We start from the raw sequence: 22,864 nt of genomic DNA on the forward strand, positions 1-22,864 counted from the left end.
AAAGCTGCCCAAAAGGCAGCGCTGTAGGAAATGCCGGGGGCCAGCGAAGGGACAGTGCCGGCTTCCAGGAGGGCAAAATCTGAAGCTGTCCCCAGAGGGCTGCCGCAGGCACCATTTGAACCCCTGCCTGCTGAGTCAAGACCAAGACATGCCTGCAAGAGAAGCTGTTTAGCAAAAGTTAAACCCTTTGGAAGAAGATGCCTTTGATGACTTAAAACAACCACCGTTCCCCTGCAGGAATATCATCACGGGATTCGCTATTGGAATCTATCAGACACAACAAATTTTTGTGATCCACAAGATTATCAGTAAAGCCATTATTATTAAAATTACTAGTAACGCTGAGTCCTAATATGATTTACACATTTCATTATAGTTTAGAGTACAGTCTTATCAAAGCATGTTTTTTTAATCTGTATTAGGGGTTTTTTTTTTTAAAATGTCTTTTAAATGTAGATCTTGTGTGCAGTGCTTTTGTGCAAATACCAATGATAACCAATTGATAAGTGACTCCTGTAAATTAAAATGATACTGGAAGTAAAGTATCAAAAAATTATTTCCCTTATACCTTCCTGTATAATTTGGGGATTTACAACATATTGAAGCATTAGAGATTATACGTATGTGGTATGTATATTTATTATATGTTTTTCATATATTTATTCTGTTTTTCTGTATGTTTTGTGAAGGTGGGAAATATCTGAATCTGAGGAGTCTTCAGAGAGGGAGCAGAAAATGTGTGGTTTGCTACTGTTCCTTCTCTTAAAACACGGTAATCCCAAAGCAAACAAAGGACGGAAAGGAAGAGTCACCAGGACCTACAATAATCTCACCACACCCATACTCTTGGGCTTTATCTGGCCTTTCAAAGCCCGTGCTAGGCTTCATTCGCACAGTGGCTCGAACACGGGACAAATAATCCCGGCTCCTTTGTGGTGGTTCTACAGTGGAAAATATTTTTCTGGCAGAAACACAGGTGGTGCTTTTCTGTAGCCAGCCCCTGGGTGAGGCGGGCCCCGTGTTACAGCTGGCCTCCACATTATAACTAACTGTATGCTAGCATACACTAGCACGGAATCCCATGCACTTAGCTGAAAGTTGTCCTTGGGCAGTTTACCCAGCGCATGTACGACTGGACTTCGCTGTGGACACAGAGGCAGCCAAGGTGACTTTTTGCAAAAGCAGCTCAGGTCAGGTAGAGTTTTTAAATCTCTACGCAATGCAGTTTGCACACCTTCCATTCCTCCCATGGCCCATCTGGGTCTTTCATGTGACAGCAAACCTGACAATAAACCCATTGTGTCTCCAGCACAAGGGCAAAGTGCCACGGGAAGGTTTAGCCTCATTTCCTCAGCTGTTGAAGCTAAACATTAGCAGTAGCTCTAGCCTGAATACTTAATGTGAGCATACAACCTTTGTGCATGTGGTCTGTAGCCTCCCACCTGCATTTATGGTGTTTAGGAAAAACAGACCAAGAATAATCCACAAACTTATTTTAGAAGGAATTTATCCCATACTATTTTATTGAGAAAACACTGACTACTTTTCATTGAGATACTGACTGAAAAGATTCTTAATGTATCCCAGCAATTGCTTCCTTGATGGGTGATATACCTGGAAGGTTATGACACATTTGAGCCATTTTTCATGAGCATAGCTTTTTAAAAAAAAATTTCTAGTTATAAATAAATTAGAAATGTCTTGTCAGTCTCTTAACCCATTCACTTCTCAATTTCTGTAAGTGCTGGATAAAGCAGACAGGAACTTGGTTCTCTTACTCACCCATTGCCAGGTGCTTTAGAAAGATCGTAACGCATTCCCAAAGGCAAATAGGCTGAAAATTCCTCATCCTGGTGACAAACAATACACTGGGATTTTTTTTCATCCAGAATGAACAGTACAAATACAAGAGAATTGAACAGAACAACAGACATTGCTAGTACAGTGAAATAAATACCTGCTAGATCATAAATATGTAATTTCACAACTATGCTCCAAGGTTTCTCAAAATCATACCAACAGAAAACAGACATGATTTGGGAACTTCATCATTATCAAAATAAAATTAAGTTATATATATAATCAAAATCAGTAATTTTAAAACGTGCTCAGTCCCACAGAAATAGCACTCTCGTAAAGGTACAGTCAAAGAACATGTTGGGCTAGAAGGCACTTCGAGATCTCAAACTACTGGAATCCCTGATCCTTTCACAGACTGTGGCACATCAAGACTTAACACCGTGAGTGCTTTAAAAGCATCACAACCAGAGTTTTTAAACTTTCCTCACAGCTGAGTCTTGCGATGAACTTCTACAACACTCTTCTGATTGTCACATGTTACCAACCTCCCTTTCTAGCTCTCTCCACATTTTCCCTCCAGCTATGTCGTCTTGCCATGGGAGCTCAGGCTGAACCAACAGCACAGTGACAGGACTCAACAGGAGATTTAAAAGTTACTCACTTTTTAAATGAAATTGTTCTCTCCAGAACACTTTCTGCTTAAGGGACATTTCCACTGAATGGGCAGAGAAGGAAGGGAGAGAGCAAGACGATTCCAGCTGAAGAGTACTAAAGGAAAATCCCAAAAGTTCAACTACATCAAGGCGTCTCACTTCTCTTATCAGAGTGTATGGGCTGTATTGTGCAAAATCACTAGCTAGCTTCAGAAACTCTGTTGCTCTGAATTTTTTCCTCTATACAGGAAAGAAAATGCATACAAATACCCAATAAGCATGCTAAAACAACAACCATCTGCATAAATATATACAAACTCATCTTGTAAATCAGAACTACTACAATAGTTCCTGATTTAAAAACACCTCTTTATGATGACACCAACTTTCAAACACATCTCAACCCCTGCAGCGAGTGATTCACTTTCAGGAAGGTTTTAAGGAGCAAACATCACTGCTGCATGTGTCATAAGGGTTCTGGTTCTTGCTCCAGCTGTTTCTCAGGACTTTTGGGGTCCTCTGCCCAGCTTGCCAGCATCTAACATGGCTCTAAAAGGGCAGAGTAAGTCTCAAGCTCTTACGGACTTCCTGGCAAGGTATGGCTACTGCAGCTCTCCAGCCACGCCACGTGCCTCCCTGGACATCATGCAGGCTTTCAGGCCAAGCGCTTCCCCTGTACTGGGACCTAGGCATCGGCATTCAAGAATCCAGTAAGTCAGAAGAGAGAAAGACTAACTTTATATATCACTTTCCTTCTAAAAGATAGTAGATTCACATAAATATAAAAAACACATGAAAGAGTTTCCAGGTGCAACAGTTCTTAGATCCTTTCTCTAGCTGAGTCTCTCCTGCACTTTTTTCATGAACAAATGTGAAGACAGAGGTCATCACTGGCTGAGTGCAGAATGTCTTTCTTGTGGAACATTTGTATATGTCCACACTTGCACAGAGGCGCTGAGCAAAATTGACAATGCAGAGCTTCCCGAGACATTCTGGTAACTCCTGGATAAGGCTACTGAGGATGTTTTTTCATGTAGGCCAAGAGGTAGGCTGTTTCTCCCCTGTGGAGCAAAGAAAAAGCAAAACAAGATGTATTTTGGAAGATCTAGGTTGCAAGTAACCTCCCATGTTTGCTCCTGCTCAGCTTTTTACGGTTTAGGTCAACTGAACTGGCCCTCTCCAGTGTTCCTGAGGCAGCACAAAGCTGACTGCCTGGCGGTGCTGTAGCTTATAGGAGGGATTCTCTCTCTCCACAGCTCGTTTTCCTGTGTTGGATCAACACAAAAAAGCATGGAGGAATCCTGACTGACACATTCAGTCACGATAGAGGGTCCAAGGGGCAACCATAAGTAGCAAGACCACTCCTGCAACACCATTTGTGACTACTCAGTAGTCCTGCAGGCTCCCGGTATAGTCATACACGTTCACATCAGAATAACCAGAATACAAGGATGCCTCTTCTACTCTTCTGCGTGCCCTGTACATCCCAGCCAAGATGCAGTTCAAACTGTTTGTCTTCCCTCTCTTTGCTACCCTCATTCCAAACCCCAGAGGAGCATTAGCTAAAAACAGAGATGTGTTTGCTCACCAATGGAGGCTGGAATGTCCATAGGTGCATTTAACATCATCCCACAATACCTAGAAAAGAAAAAACGCATAAGGGGAGGCTGGTAAAAACCTCTTAAGAGTGGCATTGTGATACCAGCACAGCAATCCTCATAAGCATGGTGTAAGTGGTATTTCCAGGAACTAAACATGGTTTTGCTTTTACCCTTTGAGGAAAACCAGTTCCTTTGCGTCTTCTGAGCACATACATTAAACAGATCTAGAGTACATAAAAGTAGGGTAAACTGAAAATGTCTGCTACTGCAAACCAGGACCTGAGGCCTTGTTTGGTACAGAAGCCAGAGCCGCTTTGCCCTCAGCTCAGAGTTTGCTGTAGCAGAGGAATGAGGTGCACAAAGCTCTGCAGCTTCAGTTTTCTTTCCTGGTTCTCTTCAATCAGCAGTCAGAGTGAATGAGATCTGAAGGAGTGTCCAGGAAGCTACACAAGAAATGTGGATTTGTGTCCTCACCTGGCAAACCTCAGAATCGTTGAAGCAATACCATTTATGTTCTGTGAGACTTCGAATATAGGCACAATAGTGTCCACAACTAGTTGATCCTGAATGAGCAACAACGGCAAAAAGCTCGTACTGCCAGGCAGCCTGTGAAGAGCCAAAGAGTAACTTTCAATACAGCAATTCTCATTTGCCGTTGGCTGAAGAGAATCAGCAGCTGTGACAGCAAGAACGTGCATTTCTTAAGGAAAAAAGGGAAAGATTAGATCAGCCTTGAGGATCCTGCCTTTTTCACTCTTACCCTCAGAGTTTTGCCTGCCAGCTATGGGCTGGCAGCCTCCCTGGAGATCACAGGAATATGAAAAAGGCAGTAGGACAGAAAAGGGGTTACACCACAGCCAACGCTACGCCACCAAGGTTTTCCTGTTGCCACGCTTTCCCTTGTTGTTTCTCAGTAAGGGGAACAGATCCACAGCATGGTGGATTACTCTCAGCTCATGGCAAAGCTGTCCTCTCCCTGCTAACCTCAGCTCTGTGGCAAACAACACTGCACGGGGAAACCACCAGGAACGGAGTTCCCCTGTCTTGGACTAGCGATTTCTGCAAGGCAGTAGGTCTGCTGCTTGCCGAGGCCAACTTGCCCTGGAGGCTGAATCACAGGACAGAAGGTGCTTCTAAGACACTTTTTACAATGTCTAGATTTGGTCATTCAGGTTATTTTTTTTTGTAAAGCCTGATTTTTGTCCTTATGGCAGAAACCTCCAGTTACAGTGCCTTTGGTGATTTAAACTGAGCACTGAAAGTTGAATAATGTCTGAACCAGTTAAAACCATGAGATGTGAGACAACATGAAGCACAAGTAAAGCCTGCGACACACATTTTTAAGACAGGTGCTTTGAACTGAGGCAAGTACTGGTGTGATCTCTTAAACTTTTATAAGACTTGAGCAGAGGGGAGAAGAAAATCTGCCCTTATTAAACAGGGCATTAGGAGTATCTCACCTTCTCGTTGTCATCTGCTTGGCACTGGTTTTCTGTCAAGATTGCATTGAAATCAAGGTCTTGTGGGAATGGCAGATAGTGACTAAGCTTGTGAATGTAGGCTGATTGTTCAAAGCAGAAGCGCTTTAGGTGTATTGTCAGAGTCTGTGGCAGATGGACTAGCTTCATGCTCTGTAAAGCAGTTAAAAAAATGCAATTGAAAACTAAGGAACAAACCCTGGGGAGGTGGGGTGGAAACAGCTATTGCCACGTAGCGTAGAGAGCAGTCAGTGCTATAGTGAACGATTGCCAATTCCACCAGACATCAGATGCCAAACCTTTGTAGTTCATTTGCACACAAGACATGTACAGGTAACACAGCTGTGATAACTAAGTTTCTCAATTTCAGCATGATCAGCACCCAGCTTGGGTATCTCATCAGCTGCTTTGTTTCTTATCTGCTTTCTTAACCCTAGGTTGGTAGCACTAGGTTGGCGAGGAGAGGCAAGCCAACTTCCTTGTGGCTTGCGAGCACTAGAGCTCCGTGGAGGACGCCAAGCTGACAGCGCATTCCTTCCAGCACTGCCTTTGTTGATATTGCTGCTGCTGCCATGGCTGCCACCAAGACACATAGATGCATCGTGGCCTCAGAGGTGGCCCACTGGTGAAAATGATGTGGAAAGTCCCCTCCAAGCGTTGAGCTGGGCACTCTCCTTCACACACCTCTCTCTTCAATGCACTTGGCTCTGCACAAAACAGCTAATTCATTGGCTGGCAGAGACCAATACTGTAAATACAGGGAGCCCAGTGGCGAGCAAGAAATGAAGTCACCCTACAGTAGCCTACTTTTATGTGTATGCATAGCTCCAAAAACATATTCTTGTCTACCCCTCGAGCTACTCAGTGATGTAAAGCCCTGTCATGGAAGCACAACATAAACCAAGAGAAGCTTTTCTGCTGCTACCTCTCTTGGTGACTTACATTAAAACCCATGAAAGCATTATTTTGGTGCTAGAGCTACATCTACAATCGGGAACTTTCTAACAGGAAAGATGCATGTGGCATATACCTAACTGACATTGCTGTGCTGACAGGTCTGAGTTGTTGATCTCCTCTTAAACTGATATGGTTGAGTCCCTCCCCCACCCTTCCCAGTTCTTGGTATGAGACATATATGGGGAAATAATTCTCCAATTACCTGCAGAAAAGGTGTTTTTCTTCCACACTGTACACAGAAACACATGTTGTGAACATTCAACTCTTCTGGATGGAAGAAGTATTGCAGACAGTCCTCCTATGAAGACAGAGATTTCTTTCAACTGAATTCCTTCAAGCCGGGTTTCTATTTCTACTTGTGCAGAGTACATGCAAAGAGCAAAGCTACAGAAGGCATATTTTATTCAAAGGACAAAAGATTGCCTGGCAGCCTAAAAAAGGGTACCCCCTTTTCCTAACTGCTGGTGTGATTACATTAGTTGAAAAAAATAGATTACCACATTTTCTACAAAAAATATGTTGATGTATAAGTGTCTTTTATACCTACTTCAGAGCCTTAGAGGTTTTGAAAGAGGCTCCCTCAGGCTGAAATGGTATAAAGGGGTCATAGAATAAATAAGGTCCAAAGGTCCAGCATCACCTGAAAATCCACTGTCTATTTGTGGCAGCACCTACATAGCCACCATCACTGCTGTATCTGGATATCAAACAGCAGCACTGATTTAACAGTAAAAGAACACTGCACTGGGAAAATGTAGTGTGTCTGGCTGGGGATTAGAAGTTATCTAGGGCACCTCACTGTGGTATCTAAGGTCTCACAGGTACACATCACTGTGTAGCACAAGTCTTTGAATCTTACAGAGTATTTAGTCAACAGTCTTTAGAGCTGCGATTCAAGGACTTTATCTTCTGTTCCTCATATAAAATAAATTTTTTTAGAAATTTAGAACCCCTCAAAACAAAGAAGAAACATGAATGAGAGAAGTTCACCTCAAAGCCCCAGACACCCTGCAGAGATTCTAGATGACTCCCAGGATGCACCAGGGCTGCAAGGAGAAGGCTCACACAGTGAACACAGAAGAACCTTCTTCCTGAGGAAACAGTGCTGCCACTGAACTTACCAGAGTCCTCAGTGCTTGAGAATTGGAATCCAACACTGAGAGTGGAAGGGTTAACATGCTGCTGTTCCTCTTTGTTTCATGAGAGCATTTCTGACAGGCCAGGTGCTCCTGTACACAGATAGTGTACAAACCATTCAGCTCTTCAACCTGAAGGGGTGAAAAAAAAAAAAAAAGAAAAAAGAAATGCACATGGCTGACTTCAAAGAATGGAGGAGCTGTGTCAAGACATGCCAACAAATGCTTAAAGAAATTTGGGGAAAAAGAAATGCAAGGTAAGTAAATTCAGTGTTGCAAGATCAATCTTTTTGTTAAGTAACCCTGGCATGCCCTAAAAGTAGTATGAACAAAAGTTAATCATGTTTCAAAATTCTGAAGCCTATGAAATCAAGATTCTCTCTCCCATTTGAAAGATGAAAGATTCAAATAGGGGGTAATTTTAAGAATGTCATTTAGGATAATTGTCAACGAACAGGATTCTTCTTCAAGAAGCAGAGGAAACGACACATGACAAGGGCCAAAGGACCTGGTGGTCCTTTTGGTCACTGTCCTTACCAGCTCTGGCTTTGCCATCTGCTCCTTTATCAAGTTCCAGAGAGTCAGAAAGAGCTGGGCAGCATCATACTGTACGAACACTGGACAAACAGAAAACACCACCTCAGTCAGTATTATGAACAGTACCAAGCACAGATTTCCCACAGATGGCAAAGGGAAATTTATTGTCCCCCCTTCAGATCCAGTCTCTTGTTCCCTTGCCACTCCCTGCCAGCACAGAGCTTAGACTGGAAAAGAGTCGCAATGTCTCCCTGTGACCTGAGCAAGCAGTGGGAAAAGATGGGAGGTCTTGAGTGCCCCATTGTACAAACCAGAGCAAAAGTCATGTCCTTGTCACCAGATGCGGGGCCAATACCCAATACCTACCAGAAAATAGGGCTCAGATGTCTCATTGAATTGAGGGTTGCATTTGAGTCCTTCTTACAAACAATACAGAGAAGATTCTGTTCTCTTTCTCACCTTCGTAACTGCACAAACTTGTCTCCCCCACCCCCTCGCTAAGGCTGTAACACTCCTGAGTGCTGAGGTAAAAATGATAGGGAGGCCTATCCATATGTCTCATCCACGGAATGGTATAAACCCCTTGATCCCTACCCAGAGAAAAAGCACAGTTTCAGGACAGGAAGCCAAGGATGATGTAGTAACATTATGCTTCAGCTTTTCACTCTGGATAAACTGACGTATTAAAAAACCTAAGATGGTGGGATACAGCTCAATGCACAGCTTGCTTAGAACGGCTCAGAAGAGAATTGCTTCAAGACTGAACTTAGGGAGGAAAAAAATCCACGTCCTTGAATGCAAAGAACAAATATTCTCAGCTCGTGATAAGCTCAAGATTTAAGAACTGGGCAAAACCTACACATAGTTCAGCAAAATCTTGATATTTCTAGATACCTCTATGCTTGATCATAGCAGAAACAAATTTTGTGGAATAATCCAACACCCTGAGGTGGAAGTGCTTTCAACTTCCCTGCAAGTCTGCAGGTACTGACTTCAGCTGGGGTCTAGTCAGATTGCAGACATCCCTGACTAAATGAAGCTCAGAAAACACACTCTTCCTCATGTCTAATAGCACATCTGTGATTCAGGTAAAGCACTGCTTGCTGGGATAGAGGACTTCATGAACTACACCTGAATTTTAAAGCAGGGCAACAAGGTGGGAAACAGTCAAGCTTTACAAACTCTTTGGGCATCTCTTTCATTGGAAGAGAGAAGGCAGAATGCAGAGCCATTCAGTCTCAGGGATAAAAAAATTACACAAACAAATATTCATGTTATCTCATGTTAATATAGGTCTGGGCTGGCTACCATCTGTCCCTTTCAGTACTGTCCTGTTTTGACTTTTATATAATAAAGATCAGGGCATTTGGATATACTGTGTGTATTTGTGTACATAAATAGAGTCTCACCATCCCATTGCCACTGGTCACCTGTACACTTAACCTCTCTCCTTTGGGACCTCCCAGGTGGAGGTTAAGCCAGCAAATTCTCCTCTCTGCCCTTGTAACAAGGGACAGGAAGGATATGGTTTCTATCCTTGGGGATCTGGGTGAACGCAGTATCTTTTCCACATAATCCCTTCCTTCTAATAAGAAATAGAAGCTGTTTCACTATTATCATACCAGTATAGTGAGACAAATCAAGCTATAAGCCGTCCTCTCTCTGCCCTGCACAGTCCTTTCCCTCTGGCCAGTATCAGTAGCTGAGTCTTCCAGCAGTCTGATAGTCTTCCCACCCTTTGGACATCAGCAAGGCTATCCAGCAGGGGCTTTTTTCCCCCCTCTTCACAAGTAAGACACAGCATCTCACTCACAACTGGGAGGTAGCTACAAAGAGCATTACGTCATCATGCACCTAACTCCTCACATTTCTGAATCTCCGAATGAGACGTCAGAGTCTGCACAGCTTGTTAGTGCTTGATAAACAACATCCCTGGTCAGCAGAGGTGGGCCTGAGACAGCACTGCTTACATTTTACTTTGTATGCTGAAAGACAGCAAGCGAGGTTTATGGGAGAAACAGCTTTCCGCTTGCCACACTGCATCTCCTCCAACAGCAGGAGCATTTGGTATGGGACATTCCTCCTCTTCTGCACAGCATGTAGTGGCACTGTGATCCTATAAAGAGGAGATGCAACATGAATGGTAATAGAGTGGTACAATGGAGAAATATTAGACGTGACACCTGAAGGAACAGAGGTGGATAGCACAGGGAGCAACTCAAGAGGAACCAGAATGGGCATGTTCTTAGCAAAAGAAGGAAAAAGGGGAAACAGACACCTGCACTAGCTCATCCCACCGTGAAGGCTACCAGTTCTAAAGTATAAGGACACAACCATAAGTTGCCCTGTTCCTGAACAAGGGGCAGAGTGAGCAGGACCTAAAGTGCTTTCTGGTCTCTAGAAACAATATTAATTACAGCCAGTTTCAGAGCTGTTCTTGCCTCCTACCTGTTCATGCCTTCATTCTCAATATATCCTCAAAATTTTGTGGGCATGTATATCATAATGCTTGTACTTCAACTATATGCCAATGGGAAAGCTCTTTATCCTCCCTAAATTTGTTGCAGTCCACCGGTTTTTCTGAGTCTTTTTTCAAATAACAATGGCAACCTACTGTCTACATTATTAAACTTTGCCCATTTATGACACTTCTTATCTCTGCACATCTGTAGCTTGTCTTCTTTCCCCTCTGTGCACTGGTGAGTGTATAAGAAATTTGGAGAAAGGACAACTGAAGAAGGATGATCCACTTAGATGATTAAAGCTGTAGTGAACTGAGTAAACTGAAAACAAATCAAACCAGTTATCAGTGTGGTTGGTAGGAAGGCAGAAGCCCAAATCCTCCTCACAAACAAGTAGAGAGCACAGTCAAGCAAAACACAATAACACTATGTATTCTCTATCTGCCACAATCTGCAACGTACTCTCTACCAGGTGCTAGCCAGGACAATCAGGGACCAGAGGCTATGGATCACAGTATGTTTGTGTTTACATGCTTAAAGTTACAAAATTAATAGTGGATATGGTTACGCACAACACATCCTTTACTTATAACGGCCTATGAGTGTACCTGGAATAAAATCATATCCTGTTATGGAAAAGAGATACGAGTCAAAGACTCAGGACTGCAGCTTACCAGCATGCAAATGGCACATGAATCAGAGATGACTAACAAGTCAGAAAACTGCAACTCCTACCTTTGCAAGCCTTAGTCTGTATACAACAGGCACAACAAGGCAGAGACCTTGCTGAGTGAGCTGAAAGCATCTTGCTAGCACCTCGATGACCCAAGCCTTCAAGTGTACATCCCATATGAAAAAAAAGGAGTGGAGACAACAGAGCAACAATGGAAGTATCTCAGGTAGTTCAAACAGGCAGTACCTTCGAAGTATCCTAGTGAAGTGTATATTCATGAAGAACATTTGGAGCAGAGAGTTCAGACAGCAGCTCTGTCCAACGTTGTACAGTCCAATAGCTCCTGTACTCATAAAAAAAGAAGTGATGCGTAGCGATAGGTACAAGAAAAGAAAGTGAACATTATTTGAAAGTGGCAAACTCCACTTGCACGTATTCAGCCATTCTGTGCATAGGCCCAGCATCTTGGTCAGATCTGAGAAAGCGTTCAATTTATTCTTACATTCCTCAAGCAGACAACATTTATTTTTGTTTAGCAACTGACAGGAAAAATCCAAGTAAGCCTAGATTATGATACTCAGATGCCTCCCAGCTCCTCTATTTTCAGTCCTCTCACAACACATCTAAATACAAAACTTAAAAAAACACATCAAACCCAGAAGTCAAAGGCTGCCTGTATGACAATTTTTATTCAGTCTTTTACACAGCCAGGCTTAATAACAAAATGAAGAGCTACATGTAGGACCACATGCTAGCTGTCCACCACACAGGCTTTGAGTTTCCCCTTCAGCCTACCCCTGCTATTCTTTGTCTCAGTTTCAAAGAAAGGAACTAGCCTGAGAGAAGTGGAAAAAGCATGTCACAGCTGTTCACAATGCATATAAAAAGACAACATATTCTGTGCCCCAAAGTCATCACGGTCAGAAATTAGTTTTTCTTCTGAAGTCAGAGTTTTTCTTCTGAGAGAGGACATAAAACAGAAACTCAGAACACCTCTGAAATGCATGCAGTCGGTGGTACAGGAGGGCTATAGCTGGTATAGTACAGCACGTACACCTGAAATACTAACAACAGCTTTTGAGAGGCCAATCTAGTGATGCAGCAGACTACCTAGGGCCTAGTCCACGGTTTAGCAAATCCAGAAGCAATGCTGACTGTGTTTGGAAAGAGACAGGGCCAGCATCTACACCTTTCAGCTGCAATGGCCAATTTGAGGGGAAAAAGCTCTGAGATCGTCATGTAATCCCTTCCCAAAAAAAACAAAGTGGAAAGGCAAAATGATAATTGTCTGTATATTCCTCAGTGAAGAGGTAAAGAATCAGAGAAAACAAAGCCTAACAACAAAGAACAAAACAGCAGGCATTAGAAACAGAAAACATGAGAGCAAAGAACAGACAAAACATTATTACCATTTTTTAAGTCTGCCACACCGAATACTGGTGTTAGCCTCTGGTGTTGGGCCTTTGGCTCTTCAGCTTCTTTTTTATTACTTTGTACTTCTGCTTCTGCCTTCATGGTCTCACTTAGCGCCAGATCTAGTTTCTTGCTTCTTTCTTGACGTCCAATTCTTTGTCCCATCAACAATATTGTACAAAGACAGGAGGACTGCAGAAAGACACAGAGAGATCAGAAAGACGGCAGCACCCAGAAACATGAGATTTGTCTTTGAATTTGGTATTTTCATAATGAAAAATCTGGAACGTCAATAAAATTAGTAACATTACTGTGATGGCATTTGGTATATTTGAATTAACATAGGTACTGTAGGTGTGCATGCTCTTGGCAAGGTAACAGACATGGGGCTTGACAGCAACTGCATATCCTGCCTTCCTTTTGTGGCTAAATAAATAATTTAACCTTTGGTTCCACAGAAACAGCTCCATCTAGCCAGGGAACTCTAGATATCCTCTGTTCAAGAAGACTTGATAAATAATCTGTCCAGATGGCAGATACTGCAAAACTCCTCTGTTTAATAAAAGTAATGCTTTATCACCCGAAGTATCCCAAGTATTCAAAAGGGCAAATTTCACCTTTTCCAGACTTTTGAGCTGATAACCATTTGTTTGTTTCCTGTACTGGTCTCTCTGCAGTTTTTAAGCACCTTAGTCACAGCTCTACCTGGCACTTTGGACTCTGTAAAGGCATTTAAGCACCTAAATATCAGTTTCTTTTTATGCTTCTTCAAGTTATCACAGGCAAAGTAACTGTTTAAGCAAAAGAACCATTATAATGCCTTGACTTTCAAAGGACTATTGAACAGACCATTACTTCAACAGTCTCTTACAACTCAGCTAACTGGCTCTTTTAAGTAAAAATTAAAACAAAACCAAAAAACCACCAAACCAAAGCAAAGCAAAAATACACAAGCAAAACAATGTGACAAGTGTTCAAATGCTATTACACAAAAATTAAACTTTTTAAAAAGCCCACCTCCAACGGGGAGGCAGAATCAGATAAAAAAAGGATATGCTTAGGGAAGCAATTGGGGTAGGAGGGGTGGGGCGGCAACAGACCACAGAACAAATGCTCAGAAATTGTAATTTTACAAATATTAAACAGCACATAAAATGAACCTGAGGCCAGGTGCTGAAAGAATGAAAAAAGCTCCCAAGAAAGGGAAATGAAAAAAGAGCTGGTTCTGCCTTTCACAAAAAGAAAATCTGCACTTTAAAAGCAGGTTATTTTCCAGGTTAATTGTGCCTGATAATGTTAAATATCAACGTTTCTAAAGACTTTGTCAGGCAAGGAAACTAGGAATGGATTTTTTTTCTTCCAGTTGTTACTTTTAAGCTTAAGTATACTTTTTCCTAACTGTACTTTTGATTCTTTACTTTTGAATTCAAAGTATCATACACTCATATTCACTAAATACTGTTGAATTTGCTGAGGATTTTTATTTGGGAAAAAAATAAACTCAGACATTCAAAGAGATTCAAGAATATTGCTTTTTATGTCCAAACCCAGAACAGCTGTGCAGGAAAAGAATTCGATTTCTTCCTTGTCAAAATGGAGTCTGAACTCATACTGCCTTTTTCCCTGAAAATGATTTAATGAGGAGTTCAGGTTTCCAAAAGCCCAGCTGGGCTGGGAGCCCATCTTTGCTTGTACAGCAAGAACCAGAGGGTTTAGTTGGTATTATATCAGCCAGAAGGTAAGTAATGCTCACAGCCAGTGAGGATGCTGGAGGATACAGAAGGGAGGGGGATAGGCAGAGCAGAGGTAGCTAAACAGCCACTAGGGATGGACAGGGGATGAGGCAAACTTGCAAGAAACAGCTTTTGGCAGGAGAGGTAGGATTAAGGGTGGGATGAAAGGGCAAGCTCAGGGCTAAAAGGCTTTGGGTGACTTGAGAAATAGGTAGAAAGATATTAGGGCAGGGAGATACAGAGATGGGGGGATTTGGGTCTCTGGTTTGATGAAGACTCTCCCCCAGGCACCCGAGAGCTATTACCAGGAGCCCCAGTGCAGGAGCAGACATGAACACAACGTCCCAACCCTTGCATGGAACTGCCTCATTTTGGCTATCAGAAATACCTCATTCCTACGATTTGCACTTGACCTTTCTTTCCCTACATAAACGTATAAAAAACTGGTGAGTGAGCCTAGGAATTGAGAAGCAGGCTCGCCGCTTGCCCCCTATTTCTCCTCTCTGACTGGAGTAGCCAGGGTCGCTTCTCAGTTTCCTTTGTGGGTCAGGGGTAGGACTCGGTGCTCGCTCCCTCAACGCACGTGGCTCGGCCAAACCAAGCAACCACGCTAGCACTAGGCAGAGAAAAGGTAGCAGCAACCCCCTCCTGTACCCTCCACCCTGTCATCAGCTAGCCCCTTACTCGCCCTCCCTTTCGCCCCAGCCTGCTCCACAGCCTATCCGCCCTCCCAAGACACCAGCCTCTCACGACAAAACCCCCCAGTGGAGCCTTCGCAGCCCCCGAAGCCCACCTCCGCCTGAGGAGGGCCACTGGCGGCCTCTGTCCCTCGTCGCCCCTTCCCCACCTCCGCGGCTCCTCTCTCCTCGGAGGTACCTCGGGGAGCGGGCGGCGGATGGCGGGCGGCGCCGGGGCGGGAGGGGGCTGCGAGGCAGCGACCCCCGAGAAACAGACGGCGGCCCTGAGGTGCTGCCCGAAGCGCTGCTGCGGGGACTGGAGCCCCTCACCTCCGCTCTCCTCTTGGATGCGACTGAAACGAGACTTCCCACTTCGCTGTCAAACGACGCCTTTGTTCGGCTCCTTTTCTTTTCCCCCCCTTTACTCCCGGCGCACTGTGGCTCTGGCTCGTCCTATCTGACAAACCGTCAGAAAGGGGTTTTTTACCAGTTCCCGCAGGACCAGGAGCGCTTCGAGCCTGGGCAGGCGCTCCCGTTCACACCGCACCCGCTGACGGCGGCCCGGACACCGCGTCTCCTCGCACCGGAGCTCAGTGCCTCACTCCGGCGGGCCGGGCCAGCCGCTGCCACCCGGGAGCCCCGCGGCCGGCGGCAGCGAGCGGCGGGCAGTGGGGACGCGGAGGGCAGCGGCGCAGCGGGCTGCCCCGACGGTGCTGCTGGGCGGAGCGGAGCTCAGCTCTGCTGCCTGCCCGCTCTTCTCGCCGGCCACATCAGGGGGCGCCCGCTCCGCCGCTTATTAGCTTTCGTTTCCCGCTACCGCGCAGCCCAGGGACAGAAAGTGAAACTCGCTCAGCCGTGGCCCGCCACGCCGCCTCACGCCTACCCCGGCCGCCGCGAGATGGCGGCACCTCACGGCAGCGCCGGCCCGCGGGGCGGGGCGGGGCGAAGAAAGGCAACCGCGGGGCCGACCCCCCCTTTTTCTCAGGGGCTGCCCACTCGTCTCCGGGGCCACGGGCCGGGATGAACAGCACCGGGGCAAAGCAGCCAGACCCCCCTGCCTGCCACGCCTCAGCCTGGTTTTCTCTGGGCAGAGGCAAGAGTGAGTTTTAAATGGAGGGGTGAGAAATTGAACTCTGCAGAAAAAAAAAAAAAAACCAAGAAACAATCAAAAAAAACCAAGAAACAACCCTCTTCGGCAGAGGCAGTACCTCAGGGGGTTTGTTCTGCCCACGCTTTGCATGGTGGCTCATTACCTCTCAAAAGCAGACATGCTTTCGGCCTGGCATTTGTTGGGTTTAGCCACAAAGCGACAGAAAAGCCAAACTCTTGTGAAGGCCTACAGTAGCCTACCTAGAAGTAAGAAATAGCTCATTTAAAATAACCCCAAATAAGTAACTCCCTTAGAAACATAACCAATGTGGCAAACTGAAAGATTCAGCAGTTTCCCACATGATGGTGGGCTGCGGTGTGCAGTGGGACGTACGAATGGCAACACAACAGTAAACAAACACTCCAGCACCAACTTGAGCTGTGAGGTTTCAGGCCTCAATGGGTCACTTATGTCCTGACAAGCAGAAGTGTTTGGGTGGCCGCTTCTCCAGCGCATATCCTGGGTTTCCATCTTGTTTCTAGGGTCTGCCAGAGGAACAGAGGGGCACAACACCCCGTAAGGGAGCTTTGCTTGTCAGAGGCTGGCCACTGGCCCAGCTTTGCTCCACTTAAGCAGGTGGGAGAGCTTAAAGGTGAGTTATGCTGCCCTGCAGAGCTCTGCCAACTGGGGAAATGGTGGGGGTGATGTAGGGAGTCCTGCTATGTGTGTGAAATAAAGTCTCTGGGACCCCAGAAGGGAAGAGTCCCTGCATGGTTTGGCAAGGACACACCTGCCTACCCTTTATGGAGGAACTCCAGCTGGGTCAGAGACATCATGTCCTTCCCTTGCAGCTGCTGCCAGACAGTCACCAGGGGCAGGTTCAAACCCTAAATGCTTCCTCTCTCTCTGCCTGTAGGATTGGTTTAGCAGGACATGAGGGGTTAATGAGGGGGAAGGTGCTGCCCCCTTCCACAGGCTATGCAGAGCTCCTGATGGCTTCTGTCTCCCTTTCTTTGCTCCCTAGAAGCTCACTGGTGTCTTTGGGGCACCCATTTGCCCCTCATTTCTGAGCCCTTTCTGTGAGCTGCTAACAAACTGAAGTCACATGTGCTATGCAAAAGCCTTCAGCTGTTGTCTCGCTAAGTTACTACATTCAAAGAATGTTGAAGAAAAAACAGGTGTGGGGAGGAAAACCACGGCTTAACATAGCCCTGACTTGCCAGCTCCTTCCTGTATTATTGAGCTGATTTTGGCTGGGATAGAGTTAATTTTCTTCATGGTAGCTTGTATGGGGATATGTTTTGGATTTGTGCTGGAAATGGTGTTGATAACACAGGGATGTTTTTGTTACTGCTGAGCAGCCCTGCTTTCCTGGAGATGCCTGCACACCTGCCTGCAGATGGGAAGTAGTGAATTAATTCCTTCTTTTGCTTCGCTTGCGTGCATGGCTATTGCTTTCCTTATTAAACTGTCTTTATTTCAGCCCATGAGTTTTCTCACTTTTACTCTTCTGATTCTCTCCCCCATCCCACTGGGGTGCGGGAGTAGGCAAGTGGCTGTGTGGTGCTTAGCTGCCAGCTGGGGTTAAACCATGACAATTATACAGAGACTTAGCGGTTATAGGACTTGAATGTGGAAGTCCTTTATAATATTTCTGCAGCAAAGATGCTCTATAAGGCCTTAAGTGACAGAAGTGTTCTTATTATTAACATACTGTTTGTTCCTGTTATACCTGGAACTAAAGAGCCAGCACTTTGGGAGAATGGCTAAAAGACTTCAGAGGAGGATGAATGCGACTCTGATGATATGTTCGCTGTCTCCCCTTTGTCACATAACACAGATCACTTTGCGTGCGCCATCTGTGGGAAGGGTTATGCTAATGTGGATTTATTGTAGAGAGAGGCTCAACTGTCTGCAGATTTTTTGTTACCACAGGTGAGGACAGCATGGGCTCCCAACCCTGTGTCGGGTACCTCTGTGCAGCCCCTGCCCTGCTTCATTGAACCCTGGGAAGGCAAGAGCGCATAGGAGGCTTTCAGAGGGGTTGTCTGGAGCCTGTCAGAAAGACTGTCCTTGCAGTCCCCACAGAAGAGGTCCCAGTTGCATACCCTCTGGGCAGGTTACGGAGAACCTGCTCAGACAGCCTGGCAGTTAGAGCTCTTCAGCCAAGGCAGCAGTGGCAGTGAAAAGCTTCCTGAATTGTCACATGGATGGGTATGGATTTCTGTAAGGGCTTGTGAGCAGAGGGGTACAAATGACTCAGCACCTGGCAGAGCCTCTTGGCAATGGTTTAAATTTAGCGATGTTCCCTTTCTATTGCTAGCTTCTGTGGCATCTCCCTTATAGAAAGGAGGAAGAGACAAAGAAGAACTGCTAAGCCATAAGTTGCCTAGAGACAGTTAAACCACCTGAGCAAAGTGCAAACTGACACTGGAGATTAAACAGGAACTAGGTCTGACAGGCCTGTGGAAGCTAATGAGCAGTGTGCAGCTGAAGTGGCTTTTGGTAATAACCTCTGTGACAGCCTGGATGCTTGATTAAGAGGAGCATATGTCTTATTTAAGAATATTTGAAGCTCTGCCTGTGGAAGTCAGTTGTTACACCCCACTTCCAAACCAGGTGACGGGCAGGAGTCTGAGCCCAGAAGGTGTTCTCAGATGAAGGGATGGCTAAAACTGAAAGATTCATTGTTCAGGTCTCCAAATACACTGCCTGCTGAGTGTTGTGCTGTAGTGTCACTTTGACAAAAGCTGCTAACTCCTGATAACTGCCACAGCGCTTCTAAAGTACTCTCCAAACCATTCCAAACAGTGCATTGACTACCGCAAGAGCAGGGATCCTCATTCTGAAGTGTCCTTGCAAATAAAATAAACCATAACATCGATGATCAGGGTGAGATTTTAAAAGTTTTCAAGAAGTTAGGAATTCCACACCCAGTGTTTTAAAATGCAGAAAGTACTCTACACTGGATCAATAACTTCCACTTCTTTGTTGCATTGCTTTCAGCAGTTTTTAAAAGAACAGACCAAGCAATCCATCTGCCATTTTTAATCACATTTTTGTTTTTAACTTGCCCCATATTTCTCCTCTCACTGGAAGAGAAGGGTCACTTCTTGGTTTGAACACATACAGGTATTTGAGGTATGAAATGCCCTGTTTCTGGTTTTGGTCCCCATTCAGGACAGACCTTTGAGGGAAGCTGTATGAGTCTAAGTCCCACTAGGTTGGGTAATACTTATTCATGTTACTTCAATTTAGGTACATAATCAAGTATATCCTGGGTAGGACATTTTCCTAAACAGAGACACTTCCGGTACTCTGTAATTTCATAGTTTAATCATTTACAACATCTCTGGGCAACCTGTGCCAGTGCTCAGTCACTCTCATGGTAGAAAAGTGTTTCCCTGATGTTCAGATGGGCCCTCCTCTGTTTCATTTTGTGCCTGTTGCCTCTTGTCCTGTCACTGGGTACCACTGAAAAGAGCCTGGCTCCACCTTCTTTACACCCTCCCTTCAGGTATTTATATACATTGATAAGATCGCTCCTGAGCCTTCTCCAGGCTGAACAATCCCAGCTCCTGTAGCCTTTCCTCATAGAAGAAGTGCTTCAGTCTCTTAATTGTATTTGTGGCACTTTGCTGGACTCCAGTATGTCCATGGCTTTCTTGTACTGAGGAGTCCAGAACCGGGCGTAGTACTCCAGGTGTGGCTTCATCAGTGCTGAGCGGAGTGGAAGGATCACCTCCTTCGACTTCCCTAAGTACAGCATGGCTAGCCAGTCGCGGGAGGTGATTGTTCCACACTACACTGCACTGGTGAGGCCCCAGCTTAGGTACTGTGTGCTGTTTCGGGCACCTCAATATAAAAGGACATCAAACAATTGGAGTGCATCTAGAGGAGGGTGACCAAGATGGTGAAAGGTCTTGACGGCAAGACTTAGGAGGAGTGGCTGAGGTCACTTTCTTTGCTCAGTTTGGAGAAGGCTGAGGGGTGACCTCATCGCAGTCTACAACTTCCTCAAGGGGGGCATCGGAGGGGGAGGTGATAGGACATGAGGAAATGGAATGAAGCTGCATCAGGGGAAGTGCAAATTGGACATTAGGAAATGGTTTTTCACTGAGAGGATGGTCGGTCACTGGAACAGGCTCCCCAGGGAAGGGGTCACGGCACCAAGCCTGTCAGAGTTCAGGGAGCATCTAGATGATGCTCTTAGTCATATGATTTGGTTTTAAGTAGTCCTGCAAGGAGCAGGGAGTTTGATATGATGATCCTTATGGGTCCCTTCCAACTTGAGACATTACAGAATCACAGAATGGTGGGGGTTGGAAGGGACCTCTGGAGATCATCTTGTCCAACATCTCTGCTTGAGCAGGGACACCTAGAGCAGGGGGCACAGGAATGTGTCCAGGTGGGTTTTGAGTGTCTCCAGAGAAGGAGACTCCACAGCCTCCCTGGGCAGCCCGTTCCACTGCTCTGTCACCCTCACAGTAGAGAAGTTTTTTCTCATATTGAGGTGGAACTTCCTGTGTTCCCACTTGTGCCCATTGCCCCTTGTCCTGTCATTGGGCGCTATTGAAAAGAGCCTATTCCCATCATTCTGACACCCACCCTTTAGATATTTATAGGTATTTATGAAATCCCCCCTCAGTCTCATCTCCCCTCCCCTCCCCTCCCCTCCCCTCCCCTCCCCTCCCCTCCCCTCCCCTCCCCTCCTCTCCTCTCCTCTCCTCTCCTCTCCTCTCCTCTCCTCTCCTCTCCTCTCCTCTCCTCTCCTCTCCTCTCCTCTCCTCCAAGCTAAACGCAGCCCAGGATACCATTTGCCTTCTTTGCAGCAAAGGCACATGGCTGGCTTATGTTCAACTTGGTGTCTACCAGATCCTCCATGTCCATTTCACAAAGCCGCTTTCCAGCTGTGTGTCCCCCAACATGTGTTGGCATATGTGGTTGTTCCTCCCCAGGTGCAGGACTTTGCACTTTCCCTTGTTGAACTTCATGAGGTTTCTGTCGGCCCGTTTCTCCAGCCAGTTGAGATCCCTCTGGATGGCAGCACAACTCTCTGGTGTATCAGCCACTCCTCCCAGTTTTGTGTCACCTGCAAACTTGCTGAGGATACACTCTGCCCCATCACCCAGATCATTAATGAAGATGTTTAACAGGACTGGATACAGTGTTAACCCTGGGGTACACTGCTAGTTAATGGCCTCCAACTAGACTTCATGCCACTGATGACCACCCTCTGGGCCCAACCATTCAGCCAGTTTTCAGTCCACCTCACTATCTGCTTATCCAGCCCATACTTCAACAACTTCTCTGTGAGGATCTGATGGGAAACAGTGTTGAGAGCCTTATTCAAGTCTAGATAGACAATATCCACTGGCCTGTCTACCAGGCCAGTTCATCACAGGAGGTTATGAAGTTGGTCAAGCATGACCTCCCATTGGTGAATCCCTTCTAAGTACTCCTGATTATTTTCTTGTTTATGTGCCTGGAAGTGGTTTCCAGAATTAGAAGCTCCACAACCTTCCCAGGGATCGAGGTGAGGCTGACCAGCCTGTAGTTCCCTGGGTCCTTCTTCTTGCTCTTTTTGAAGATAGAAGTGACACTTGCTTTCCAGTCTTTGGCCACTTCTTCCAATCACCATGATCAATCAAAGATTATCAAGAGTGGCCTTGCATTGACATCTGCCAGCTGCCTCAGCACTCATGGGGGCATCCCATGAGGGCCCTAGACCTAGATAAAAAGTTGCTGAGGATTTTACTAGTCAAGAAATATTGTCATTGCCTAGCAAGATGTGAATCCTATAAATCTGAGATCTTTGATCACTACTTCAAATTATCTTGAAGTGGACATTCAAATGTCCGTACTGCAAACTCACTTGCACGTGGTGCACTAGAGATGGCACAGTGGTCTGCTGGATAAAGCACAGGTTGCTTCTTGCAGAGGAAGAGCCATTCAGGTAGAGTAAGGAATACTCAAATGTTTTCAGTAGGGATGATGTGATTTTTTTTTTAAATGAGAGAATTTTCTCATTTAAACCATTTCACAAAGACACAGAAAAAAAATTCTTATGCCTGATGCAGCTGTACCCAACCAAAAAGGGTATTTGTTTTCACAACACAGATGTTTTTTCCTCCAAATGTGGAAAAAATGCAGTGCTTTAACGTTTCTGAGGAAAGTGTTTGCTTTATCAGAAATGGTGTTTCAGAGTAGAGTGAAATGTCCCGTTTAGGTCAGTCAGCTGGAGGTCAATGAGAGGATAATAAAGCACAGAGCAGAGGACCCATTTTTCCATGGTCATTATTTTCTGATGTGCCAACAAGTAAAAGGTGAAGGTGTGGCAAATTAGAACTTTGAAAACTCTACTGATTCACTGTGCTCTATTATAATCTTGCTTGTATTGAATTGTAGTAGTTTTAGCATCTGTACTAGAGCTTGAGAAGGCTTACATTAAATGTGCAAGGAAGAAGAGCAAGTCTTTTTGCATTGCTGGGAGTGGTGGGGCATTACTACAACTGATCATATCTTACAGGACAATTTACCTGTGACTTACGGAATAAAAGATGTCTCTATGTGGCCTGTCCTAAATTTCTGTATATTACGTTCAAAAAAGGTGACCTAATGGTAGGTATGTGCAATACAGTGATTCAGAGACAA

The 22,864-nt window shown here is 45.2% G+C and overlaps 1 protein-coding gene across 2 annotated transcripts; it reads right to left on the minus strand.

Annotated features, from left to right (window-relative positions):
* Positions 1 to 1,940: 1,940 nt before the first annotated feature.
* On the minus strand, positions 1,941 to 15,889 carry USP18 (ubiquitin specific peptidase 18). 2 transcript variants are annotated; one of them, XM_075115282.1, is made up of 11 exons: positions 15,451 to 15,889; positions 12,707 to 12,902; positions 11,544 to 11,640; positions 10,133 to 10,278; positions 8,163 to 8,242; positions 7,611 to 7,757; positions 6,692 to 6,787; positions 5,515 to 5,685; positions 4,529 to 4,660; positions 4,042 to 4,091; positions 1,941 to 3,514 (listed from the first exon to the last, which is right to left on the minus strand). In XM_075115282.1, the coding sequence occupies exons 2-11, from the start codon at positions 12,873 to 12,875 to the stop codon at positions 3,466 to 3,468; spliced, it is 1,137 nt and encodes a 378-aa protein (XP_074971383.1). In that variant the 5' UTR covers positions 12,876 to 12,902; positions 15,451 to 15,889; the 3' UTR covers positions 1,941 to 3,465. The 2 variants fall into 2 exon arrangements, with proteins under 2 accessions (XP_074971383.1, XP_074971376.1); XM_075115275.1 differs by having other exon boundaries at positions 15,237 to 15,674.
* Between the last annotated feature and the right edge of the window lie 6,975 nt (positions 15,890 to 22,864).

This window comes from Phalacrocorax aristotelis, chromosome 1, assembly GCF_949628215.1.
Source record: "Phalacrocorax aristotelis chromosome 1, bGulAri2.1, whole genome shotgun sequence".
NCBI classification, from domain to species: Eukaryota; Metazoa; Chordata; class Aves; order Suliformes; family Phalacrocoracidae; genus Phalacrocorax; species Phalacrocorax aristotelis.